We start from the raw sequence: 13,032 nt of genomic DNA on the forward strand, positions 1-13,032 counted from the left end.
TCCCTTTCCAAACAATTTTAAACACCCGGACATTAAAGCCCAACGATTTTCCAAAATAAGAACGGCACGCTTGAACATGGGCCCATTTGACGAATGAATGCCCCACTATCGAGATGGTCAATTCCGATGAGCCAGGGCTCGCTACTGAACCTGTAAGAAGAAAAACAAAATGGGATTCAAGGCAACGAGGATGACGCCAGCGATTCTTCCACAGTACTTCTCACATAGAGCGTAAAACAGTTCGATGACCAGCTCCCCAACCTCATAATGTCCCCCCTAGACCAGCCCCGATTACAGGCTTCCATTGCTGCCCCAATTGTAAAAGAATGAGTCCCAAACTGTGCCCCATCCAAACCAATGTTCTTCACTGCCCTACGCAGCACCATGCGCAGCTGATACTCTGTTACCCTGCTCCCATCAGCGTGACAAAAAACCCTGTCACCCCCATCCCTTTCTGACAAAATCTTCCAATGCTGAGCCCACTTTAATGATTCAGAAAAGGGGGTGGTGATGAACAGAGTGTCTGAATTAAGCAGACCACTCTTACCCAGTCCAAAGATCAGGGCTTGATCCATCACCGTTATTTATCTCACTGCCCCATCCCAGCTCAGAACCTGGCTATATGCAAATTAGTCTGTCCCTGGCCCAGTGCATCATGGGAACAGGGCAGACCAAACTACCAAGCCAATTCTTCACCAGAAAGGAGACAAGCTACCGGGGACCGGTTTCTGGCATTTCAGCCTCTTCGGCCCGGCTTGCTTGAATCCTGATGGAGCAGTGAGAAAGGGACTCATGTCTGAGTATACCCTGCCACACCTATAGTGGCCAAAAACGATTCAGAAAAGGGGGTGGTGATGAACAGAGTGTCTGAATTAAGCAGACCACTCTTACCCAGTCCAAAGATCAGGGCTTGATCCATCACCGTTATTTATCTCACTGCCCCATCCCAGCTCAGAACCTGGCTATATGCAAATTAGTCTGTCCCTGGCCCAGTGCATCATGGGAACAGGGCAGACCAAACTACCAAGCCAATTCTTCACCAGAAAGGAGACAAGCTACCGGGGACCGGTTTCTGGCATTTCAGCCTCTTCGGCCCGGCTTGCTTGAATCCTGATGGAGCAGTGAGAAAGGGACTCATGTCTGAGTATACCTTGCCACACCTATAGTGGCCAAAAACGATTCAGAAAAGGGGGTGGTGATGAACAGAGTGTCTGAATTAAGCAGACCACTCTTACCCAGTCCAAAGATCAGGGCTTGATCCATCACCGTTATTTATCTCACTGCCCCATCCCAGCTCAGAACCTGGCTATATGCAAATTAGTCTGTCCCTGGCCCAGTGCATCATGGGAACAGGGCAGACCAAACTACCAAGCCAATTCTTCACCAGAAAGGAGACAAGCTACCGGGGACCGGTTTCTGGCATTTCAGCCTCTTCGGCCCGGCTTGCTTGAATCCTGATGGAGCAGTGAGAAAGGGACTCATGTCTGAGTATACCCTGCCACACCTATAGTGGCCAAAAACGATTCAGAAAAGGGGGTGGTGATGAACAGAGTGTCTGAATTAAGCAGACCACTCTTACCCAGTCCAAAGATCAGGGCTTGATCCATCACCGTTATGTATCTCACTGCCCCATCCCAGCTCAGAACCTGGCTATATGCAAATTAGTCTGTCCCTGGCCCAGTGCATCATGGGAACAGGGCAGACCAAACTACCAAGCCAATTCTTCACCAGAAAGGAGACAAGCTACCGGGGACCGGTTTCTGGCATTTCAGCCTCTTCGGCCCGGCTTGCTTGAATCCTGATGGAGCAGTGAGAAAGGGACTCATGTCTGAGTATACCCTGCCACACCTATAGTGGCCAAAAACGATTCAGAAAAGGGGGTGGTGATGAACAGAGTGTCTGAATTAAGCAGACCACTCTTACCCAGTCCAAAGATCAGGGCTTGATCCATCACCGTTATTTATCTCACTGCCCCATCCCAGCTCAGAACCTGGCTATATGCAAATTAGTCTGTCCCTGGCCCAGTGCATCATGGGAACAGGGCAGACCAAACTACCAAGCCAATTCTTCACCAGAAAGGAGACAAGCTACCGGGGACCGGTTTCTGGCATTTCAGCCTCTTCGGCCCGGCTTGCTTGAATCCTGATGGAGCAGTGAGAAAGGGACTCATGTCTGAGTATACCCTGCCACACCTATAGTGGCCAAAAACGATTCAGAAAAGGGGGTGGTGATGAACAGAGTGTCTGAATTAAGCAGACCACTCTTACCCAGTCCAAAGATCAGGGCTTGATCCATCACCGTTATTTATCTCACTGCCCCATCCCAGCTCAGAACCTGGCTATATGAAAATTAGTCTGTCCCTGGCCCAGTGCATCATGGGAACAGGGCAGACCAAACTACCAAGCCAATTCTTCACCAGAAAGGAGACAAGCTACCGGGGACCGGTTTCTGGCATTTCAGCCTCTTCGGCCCGGCTTGCTTGAATCCTGATGGAGCAGTGACAAAGGGACTCATGTCTGAGTATACCCTGCCACACCTATAGTGGCCAAAAACGATTCAGAAAAGGGGGTGGTGATGAACAGAGTGTCTGAATTAAGCAGACCACTCTTACCCAGTCCAAAGATCAGGGCTTGATCCATCACCGTTATTTATCTCACTGCCCCATCCCAGCTCAGAACCTGGCTATATGCAAATGCGTCTGTCCCTGGCCCAGTGCATCATGGGAACAGGGCAGACCAAACTACCAAGCCAATTCTTCACCAGAAAGGAGACAAGCTACCGGGGACCGGTTTCTGGCATTTCAGCCTCTTCGGCCCGGCTTGCTTGAATCCTGATGGAGCAGTGAGAAAGGGACTCATGTCTGAGTATACCCTGCCACACCTATAGTGGCCAAAAACGATTCAGAAAAGGGGGTGGTGATGAACAGAGTGTCTGAATTAAGCAGACCACTCTTACCCAGTCCAAAGATCAGGGCTTGATCCATCACCGTTATTTATCTCACTGCCCCATCCCAGCTCAGAACCTGGCTATATGCAAATTAGCCTGTCCCTGGCCCAGTGCATCATGGGAACAGGGCAGACCAAACTACCAAGCCAATTCTTCACCAGAAAGGAGACAAGCTACCGGGGACCGGTTTCTGGCATTTCAGCCTCTTCGGCCCGGCTTGCTTGAATCCTGATGGAGCAGTGAGAAAGGGACTCATGTCTGAGTATACCCTGCCACACCTATAGTGGCCAAAAACGATTCAGAAAAGGGGGTGGTGATGAACAGAGTGTCTGAATTAAGCAGACCACTCTTACCCAGTCCAAAGATCAGGGCTTGATCCATCACCGTTATTTATCTCACTGCCCCATCCCAGCTCAGAACCTGGCTATATGCAAATTAGTCTGTCCCTGGCCCAGTGCATCATGGGAACAGGGCAGACCAAACTACCAAGCCAATTCTTCACCAGAAAGGAGACAAGCTACCGGGGACCGGTTTCTGGCATTTCAGCCTCTTCGGCCCGGCTTGCTTGAATCCTGATGGAGCAGTGAGAAAGGGACTCATGTCTGAGTATACCCTGCCACACCTATAGTGGCCAAAAACGATTCAGAAAAGGGGGTGGTGATGAACAGAGTGTCTGAATTAAGCAGACCACTCTTACCCAGTCCAAAGATCAGGGCTTGATCCATCACCGTTATTTATCTCACTGCCCCATCCCAGCTCAGAACCTGGCTATATGCAAATTAGTCTGTCCCTGGCCCAGTGCATCATGGGAACAGGGCAGACCAAACTATCAAGCCAATTCTTCACCAGAAAGGAGACAAGCTACCGGGGACCGGTTTCTGGCATTTCAGCCTCTTCGGCCCGGCTTGCTTGAATCCTGATGGAGCAGTGAGAAAGGGACTCATGTCTGAGTATACCCTGCCACACCTATAGTGGCCAAAAACGATTCAGAAAAGGGGGTGGTGATGAACAGAGTGTCTGAATTAAGCAGACCACTCTTACCCAGTCCAAAGATCAGGGCTTGATCCATCACCGTTATTTATCTCACTGCCCCATCCCAGTGAGCTAAAAAACGGTGATGGATCAAGCCCTGATCTGTTGACTGGGTAGGAGTGTTCTGATTAACTCAGATACTCTGTCCATCACCACCCCCTTTTTGAATCGTTTTGGCCACCACAAGCGTGGAAGGGTATGCTCAAATGTGAGTCCCTTGCTCACTGCACCATCAGGATTCAAGCAAGCCGGGCCGAAGACAGCTGTAATGCCAGAAACCGGTCCCCGGAAGCTTGTTTCCTTTCCAGTAAAGAATTGGCTTGGTAGTTTGGTCTGCCCTGTTCCCATGATGCACTGGGCCAGGGACAGACTAATTTGCATATAGCCAGGTTCTGAACTGGGATGGTGCACTGAGCTAAAAAACGGTGATGGATCAAGCCCTGATCTGTTGACTGGGTAGGAGTGTTCTGATTAACTCAGATACTCTGTCCATCACCACCCCCTTTTTGAGCCCACTTTAATGGGCATGTCGCAACCGGGGAAGCCGTCTTCAGCCAAACGCCTTTCCCAATACTTCTTTGGTCTGTCTTTGCAGTGGACAACCAAATATGAACCACCCGCCCTGCAAAAAAGACTTCTTGTCAAGTAATACCTTCCCTTTACCTGGATCCTAGAAGTTCAGAGACCCCGAAAGCCCCAAAAAACATCCAAACCATAAGGGTAGAAAAGAGACATGACTCAAAACTGTCCCTAAAAACAACCGGTAAAGCTACCAATAAACGCGCTATATAAAAAGTCTGCCATGGCAAAGGCCTACGAACTGAAAGATCCCTACCCCGCTCCCTAGCACAACTTTCCAACATCCGCTTCCCCACCTCCCCCGCGGAAGGGGAGTAGCCCCACAGCAGTTTCCCCAAAAAAAAAACACCTGCCAACTTCCCTGCGATGGTGACTTTTGAAAGGTCTTTTTCCATGAGGTCCAACATAAACTGAATCACATCTTCTGATCACCTCCATCCCGCCTCCCAGCGACATGCACCTGACTCTATGAAGTCTCTCCATGCTAGCGCATATGCTGCACCTGTAGAAGTCGACAAAGAACCTACCACCAGCTGTATGACCCTACGTTGCCTACATACCACAGATGTTCCGGCATTGGGGTCATGTCTTGTCCGCCTCCTTGGCCAGCCCACGGAATTTGTCCCACTGCAAACGAGACAAAGCATCTGCAATGTCATTGTCCACAACGGCGATGTGGTGCACCCTGAACGCAATATCATGACGAAGGCACCCAAGCACAAATACCCGCAACAACTTCAAAATCTGTTTGTCTCTTGCTGACTGCCTGTTGATGATTTCCACTACAGCCATGTTGTCAATTCGAAATAAAACTTTCCTATGGGCCAGGTCTTTACCCCACAACGTCAAGGCCACTAACACCGGAAAAAGCTCCAAAAAAGCAATGCTTCTCCCACCATCCTTCCACTGTTCAGGCCACTTTTTCGCACACCACTTATTCTACCAATAGATGCCAAAGCCCTTGCTGCATGCCGCATCAGAAAAAATATGCACATCCCACTGAAAATCATTGTCCCTGGCCAATGGAATGCCATTAAATGAGTGCAAAAACACCCTCCACATCCGTAAATCTTCTTTGACCCCAGCAGACAAACGGACATGATGGTGGGGTAAGTAGTGCCCTGCCAATGCTCGACCCAACCTCCTACAGAAAGTTCTCCCTGCTCTGACCACCCTGCAGGCAAAATTGAGATGGCCCAACAAAACCTGGATGTCCTTCACCGTCACATTGGACCTTGCCAACATCTCCTCTAACAAGTCCAACATCTTTGCTTTCTTATCCGCGGGTAACCTTACCCGCATCTTCACTGAGTCAATTTCGATTCCCAAAAAGGACATATTCATACATGGGCCCATTGTTTTCTCAGACGCCAAAGGTACTCCCAGCTCTCCCATGAGCTCATGTAAAGTGTCCAGTGCTACCTGGCACTCTGCGGAGCCCGGTGAGCCGACAAAAAAGAAGTCATCCAAATAGTGTGTTATTAGCTCATGGCCAGATCGTTTTGTAAAATACCATTGTAAGAAAGTGCTGAAACACTCGAACAGAGCACAAGACATTGAACAACCAATCGGTAATGCCTTATCCACATACCATTTACCTTCAAACTGGATTCCCAAAAGACACCAATCATCAGGGTGGACAGGAAGCAACTGAAATACGGATTTTATATTGCATTTTGCCATTTCTGCAGCTGCGCCCGCGGTCACAACTAGTGACATAGCAATGTCAACTGAGGAATAGGACACTGAGGCTGCCCCCTCATCAATAAAATCATTGACCGAAGACCCCTCAGGCCACGATAGGTGTTGTATCAGTCTGTACTGGCCACTTCTTTTTTGGGGACTACCCCAATTGGTGAAACAATTAAATCGTCAACTGGCCAATCCTCAAAAGGTGCTGCCATCCTTCCTTCTCTGACCTCCTTATCAAATTTATCCTGCACAATTGACCTATGCTCCTGTGCCGATTTCAGATTCTGTGCCCATCTTCTCTCCCTTGGACCACTGTAACCCAAATGAAAACCCTTATCAAAACCGTCCAACAGTAATTGTCTGGCTGCAATGTTCCCATACCCCTGCAACCCCTTCGCCAAAGCTTCCAATTTAATTGGCGTAGGAGCCTTTTGGTCCAGCTCCCTGAGACCCCTTACCTCCCGTGCCTCCTTGGAATTGCTGAGAGGGCCCAGACGTGCTAGTTCCTGCCTGTTGCCACTGCTGGCCTCCCTGCTGCTTGACTCCCCAACACTTAACTAAGGGATGTTTCTTCCCACACTGGGAGCACTCGTGTCGGAACCTACAATATTCCCTTTGTTGAAATCCCAGCACGCCCCTGATCCAGATTGTGTAGCAGTTGTACTTCCCACCCCTCCCCTGGTGGACTTTCCCTGAAAGGGCCGGTAAACCAATGGCAAGCCGCTCGCTGTAAAAATAGTTTTGTTCCCCGCTGGTGCACCCATGGTGTGAAGCCACAGATCAGTATCCAACTCCCCCCACTTCGCCTCCGGATCCCAGGCCATACGGGCCTGAAACTCTTCATCATACTGTGCCCAGGCGTACCCACTACCTGTAATTTGTGCCTTTCGTATAACATCCATATATATAAAAATAGCGACGCAGCGCTCAGGGAATTTTTTGCAATAAACGCTGGCATATATCAAAAATGCCGCCGTCCAGTTCTCAATCGTTAACAGCACTTGCGGTCGTTTAGCCAACTCATACTCGTCCTTCTTTGACCCTTCTTTGGACCTCACCTCTCTATGCAGCAACTTTAGTTACTCCACATATTCTCCTTTCCAAATTCGCTCTTTAGTCATTAGCATCAAATGAGTGCCCAGAGGCTTAGTCACGCCCATGTAGGGCAATTTTTTAAACTTCAGCTCCTTGCTCTGTAAAGGCTCCTTGCTTGGCACTTCCGGTTCTGTATTCATACCACTCTCCACTTTTGTGCTTGATGTAACCACTTCCCCAGTCCCCACACCTTGATCCTTAACATATTTACCCTTGTGGAGCTTACCACCCAGCTCCTCCCATAAGTCCTCACCCCCTGTTCCCACCGACACTCTTTTTGGTTTGGCCCGTGGGACAACATTCTCACCTGTGTCTAACAAAGCTGCCGACCAGGCGCCGATCTCCATGCCACTTGTACAACCGGGTCGACTGTCCGAGGAGCCCTCACCGAGGGGCTGCGCTCTGTTCTGGGTCCCAATGACACCCCCTCCTGGGCTGCACCACCTCCGGGTTGTGTAAAACACTGGAAGACACATGAGAAGGCACCCCCCCTCCTCATTGTCCCTCCATTCCCCTTCCTCGGGGCAATCTTCATCATAGTCTAATACCACTGCTTCCTCTATCTGTAGAGGATCCGTATCAACATCAACACAACTGGGTTTTCCACATCCCACTTTGCATGAACCAGCCCTAGCGGCCCCTGACTTCCTTCCAGGTGGGGGAGCCAACTGTACACGCCGATACTCCCCCCTACGTTGATCCTGCTGAAATTCTTGGTCCAGTGGCCAAACTGACCACCGAGTCCTGCTTGTCGTTGGGGCCAGCGAGGTCGCGCCTGACCTTCATATGCTGGCCGTGCCGGGATCCCCCGCCGGTATGGAATGTGCCGCGCAAGGCTCCACCCTCCCTTCTCCTCGGCGCAGTTGGGCCGCACCTCGCCCTACCGAGTCCGCAATCCAGCGACGCTCCCTCTCCTGGAAAGAAAAAGTTTGGACTGGTGTGCTGGGAACCCAAAAAAATCTGACTGGCCTACCACCCTCGACCTTATATAGATATTGATCCAATTCATGAATCAATCCTGTCTGGTTTAGACAATTGCATGGGTGAACTTCATGAGCAATTCAATTACTAGTGGTTCACGATACTCAATATCCAAGTTGTACAGTCAATGAAAAAAGAGGGGTGCAAACAAACCAAAGGACCGTGTTCACCATTCAATTTATTTCTTTAAAAGGTGAAACATATTATTTAATTATGATACTTCAAAACATTTTCAAAATTTTTTACATTTTTTTATAGATGAGAAAGGTTGTCCCAGAGGGGGAGACATGCGTGAAATAGATAGTGCTCAGTGTGATTGGTGGATAGAGAGATAAAAATAAGGAATGGTAGGGAAAATAATTATTTCACATATTTATATGCAGCGCGACAGGTTGTAAGTCACCTGCCTAGCTAGCCTAGCCACAATCATGTATTGTGGTGTACAAACTAGACGATTCAAGTACATATCAACAGGTTTGGCACGATGTGAAGTACAAGGAGAAAAAAGGTCTAAGCTGTTCAGAGGGGGGCGTCGACGTTTCGACCCGACTTAGGGCTCATGGGTGGTTGAGGGCCTCTGCCATGCGGGTCTTGATCAGGACCAAGTTGGGGTGTGGGCGAACAACCTTGAGCAGGTGGGGCTAGGTCACCCTTGTGTAGTCAATACTGAACTTGTGTGGAGCGTAGGGATTCTGCACACCAGGAGGTGTGTTCTGAAAGGCAATCTCAGCCGATGATTGCAGGATATCTCTGATTCAATCAGTTTGTGCTCAAAAGGTGAAGCATTGTTGCCAGCTTGAAAATCCAGTTTGCAAGCGACGGAAGCGCATTCAGCTTTGTTTTCCCTGAAGCTACAGAATTAATCGTAACTGGATTTTCGAGCTGGCAACAATGCTTCACTTTTTGAGCACGAACTGATTGAATCAGAGATATCCTGCAATCATCTCAAAAAAGCCATTGACTATTTCTTAATAGAACCCTAGTATTTGTTTAGTATGCAGTGAGAATAGCAATATGAAAATTCCATTGAAATTGCTCTAGCATAAATCTTTCTTCTTATTGTGCCCTTCAGTTGATGAATGTGATCCCTGCCTTGATCTACATCCCAGGAGTTGCGTCTGGCCTTTTCAGAGCACAAGAAAATATCTTTGACTTCCTCAGGGACATCATCACAGAGCATAAGAAGACCTATGACCCAAACATGAAGAGAGACTTCATTGATGCCTTCTTGGAGGAAGTGGAGAAGGTAAGTGTTATACTCTGACATGGATAGGCTTTTTACTAGCGGTAGGGCCTACCTTTATGTTATATTACTAGAATATTTATTGTGTTCAAGTATACAGAAGAATGACACAGTGCTGATTCGAGCTGGCCAGGACATGCCTCTACACTACCCATTATCACTTTATTAATTTCTTTATTTCCTTTCTTTGGCATGCCATGTGGGGCAGTCCATCAGCTATCTTACTCAATCCCAGGACCCTTGTGCTCCACTCTGTGGCCTGTGGTATGGACATGATTGCCCAATTATGCCCCCAGGCACTAGTGTCAGTGGCATACCTTCACTGTATACCTATGTGCAAGTATGAACTCTAAGAGAATGGCCCTTGCCTTGTAGGTACCTATGGTGCATTTGTTGCTATTGGGTTTGTTGTTTTGTTATCTTATTCTCATGTTCAGAAACACTTAGGCTTGCAAACACCTTTAAGCAACTTAAAATAATGCGTATTTAGTGGTTGCATAATGTTTTATCATCCTCCATTTGCATAAACAGTAATAATATTCTTTAGAGTTAAAATCAGTAGCTAAAAGCCAACCAACATTGGATACCATATTAGTATTTAATTGTGCCGTACCATGCTTGTTTCAGGTTGTTCTAGGCTTATTCCAAGGTTCACAAATATTAGAACATTAGAATGTGGAGAGCTCTATTGAAGACAATGAACAAGCAGTGACCTATATGAACTGGTATAGGCCAGTTGCTCTCAACATTTTTGTCCTAGTACACAGCCTCTGCCTTTCTGTTTCCCTTGCCTCTTTAACTATATTAACTAGGCAGAGGAAAAATAAAGTGCAGGCCATGCAGGAGGACACACGCAGCCTTCACTCTCTCCTTCTCCTGTAGCTCAGTGGTACTAGGACTTCAAATGGAGAGAGCGGTGAATGCAGCCCAGGTCCTGGGTCTTACTCGTATGGCTGAACTACGAAAAGCAGTTCAGACAAGCCAGGGAGAACCAGGGGCTGACTTCAGCCCCTTTTTACAGCGCTTGCTGTGAATGTTCAAAAGATAACAGCTGTGGCCCGCACGCGCTTATTAGCTGTAGAACATTCACAGCAACAGCTGTGAACACAGGCTTAGGACTCGAGGGGTTATAGTTAGCTCACCTAACTATAACTGCTGAATTTCACTGGTTTTGTACAAGTGAAATCTGAGCCTATCTATAACGTCCCTGTAACTGTTTTTTTATGAATCTCTAAAGTTTTTAAAATTATATTTCCTAACTATAACATCCCTGTAACCTTTTTGTGTTTAGTGAATATCTATGTTTTTTAATGTTATTCCCGAATTGTGACCTGTAATTTTTTAGAGTGAGTGTGATTGAGTGCATGAGTGGCTCAGTGTGTGTGTGTGAGTGCATGAGTGTCTCACTGGATGTATGAGTGAGTGTGTGAGTTTCAGAGTGGGTGCATGGATGTCTAAGTGGGTCTTTGAGTGGGTGTGAGAGTGTCTGAGTAGGTGAGAAAGTACCTCCATGAGGGAATCAGTCTGTGAGTGAATGTGTGAGTGCTTGAATGGGCCTGTGAGTAGGTACATTAGTCTCTGAGTGGATCCGTGAGTGTCTGTGTGAGTCTCTGAGTAGGTCTCTGAGTCGAGGTATGGGTCTCTGAGTAGATCTGTGAGTGGGTATGAAAGTGAAAATATTTTTGTAAGTGGGTACATGAGTGTCTGACTGAGTCTGTGAGCGGGTGCATGAGTGTCTGAGTTGTTTCTGCCCATTATCTGCTCATTTTCTGCCTTTTTTCTGCTCATTGCTGACCTTTATTTTGCCTTCATGACCTATATGTTGGCTCTTTATGTTCATTGCTGGCCTTTATTTTGCCTCCTCTGCTCGTTTCTGTCCTTTATTTTGCCTGGTTCTGCTTGTTTCTGACCTCTATTTTGCCTCTTTCTATTAGGTTCTGACCTTTATATTGCCTCTTTCTGCTCATAGCTGACCTCTATTTTACCTGTTACTTCTCATTTCTGTCCTTTATTTTGCCTCTTCCTGCTCATTTCTGATGTCTATTTTGCCTCTTTTTGCTCTTTGCCGGCCTTTATTCTGCCTATTTCTGCTGGTATCGGACCTCTATTTTGGCTCTTCCTTCTCATTTCTGATCACTATTTTGCCTCTTTTTGCTAGTTACTGACCTTTATTTTTTCCTCTTTCTGCTCATTTCTGACCTCTATTTTGACTCTTTATGCTCATTTCTTACCTTTATCGTGCCTCTTTATGCTCGTTAGTGACCTTTATTTTACTTCTTACTCCTCATTCCAGATCTTTATTTTGCCTCTTCCTGCTAATTTCTGATCACTTTTTTGCCTTTTTCTGCTCATTGCTGACCTTTATTCTACCTCTTTCTACTTGCTTCTCACCTTTATTTTGCCTCTTCATGTTCTTTGCTGACCTTTATTCAGCCTTCTCTTGCCCATTTGTGACCTTTATTTTCCCTCTTGCTGCTTGTTTCTGACTTCTATTTTGCCTCCTTCTGGTTGTCTCTGGCCTCTATTTTGACTCTTTCTGCTCGTTTTGAAACTTTATATTGCCTCTTTCAGCTCATTGCGGTCCTTTATTTTACTTCTTTCTCCTCATTTCTGGCCTTTATTTTGCCACTTTTTGCTAGTTGCTGATCACTATTTTGCCTCTCTCTGCTCATTTCCGACTTCTTTTTTACCTCTTTCTGCACATTACTGATCACTATTTTCCCCTCTTTCTCCTAGTTGCTGGCCTTTATTTTGCCTCTTTCTACTCATTTCTGACCTCAATTTTGCCTCTTTCTGCTAGTTTCTAACTTCTATTTTGCCTCTTTTTGCTAGCTATTGATCTCTATTTTGCCTCTTTCTGCTTGTTACTGACCTTTATTTTGCATTTTTACGCTTGTTTGTGACCTCTATTTTGCCTCTTTCTCCACATTTCTGATTACTATTTTGCCTCTTTCTGTTCATTGCTGGCCTTTATTTTGCCTCTTTCTGCTTGTTTTTGACGTTTATTTTGCCTCTTTCTGCTCATTGCTGATCTGTAATTGGCCTCTTTCTTCGAATTTCTGACGTATATTTTGACTCTCTATGTTCATTTCTTACCTTTATATTGCCTCTTTCTGCTCGTTGCTGACCTTTATTTTTCCTCTTCCTGCTAGTTGCTGACCTTTATTTTCCCGTTTTCTGCTCGTTGCTGACCTTTATTCTGCCTCTTTCTGCTAGGTCTTTACCTTTATTCTACCTCTTTCTGCTTGTTTTTCCCCTTTATATTGCCTCTTTCTACTAAATGCAAACCTCTGGGTTGCCTCTTTCTGTTCATTTCTGGCATTCTTTCGGATTTCTGCCTCTTTCTGCTTGTTTCTCACCTTTATTGTGCCTCTTGATGTTCTTTGCTGACCTTTATTCAACCTTCTTCTTTTCATTTCCCAACTTTATTTTGCCTCTTGCTGCTTGTTTCTGACCTCTATTTT

General features: G+C 46.7%; 1 protein-coding gene across 2 annotated transcripts in view; it reads left to right on the top strand.

Annotated features, from left to right (window-relative positions):
* The window catches only part of LOC144753101 (cytochrome P450 2D6-like), an 840,402-nt gene that overhangs the window by 581,013 nt on the left and 246,357 nt on the right, over positions 1-13,032 (top strand). For both annotated transcript variants that reach the window (XM_078640894.1, XM_078640901.1), the window contains exon 5: positions 9,398-9,571. In XM_078640894.1, coding sequence (XP_078497020.1) covers positions 9,398-9,571 — 174 coding nt within the window. The remainder of the gene's footprint in view (positions 1-9,397; positions 9,572-13,032) is intronic.

Source organism: Lissotriton helveticus, chromosome 1_1 (assembly GCF_964261635.1).
Source record: "Lissotriton helveticus chromosome 1_1, aLisHel1.1, whole genome shotgun sequence".
Lineage (NCBI taxonomy): Eukaryota > Metazoa > Chordata > Amphibia > Caudata > Salamandridae > Lissotriton > Lissotriton helveticus.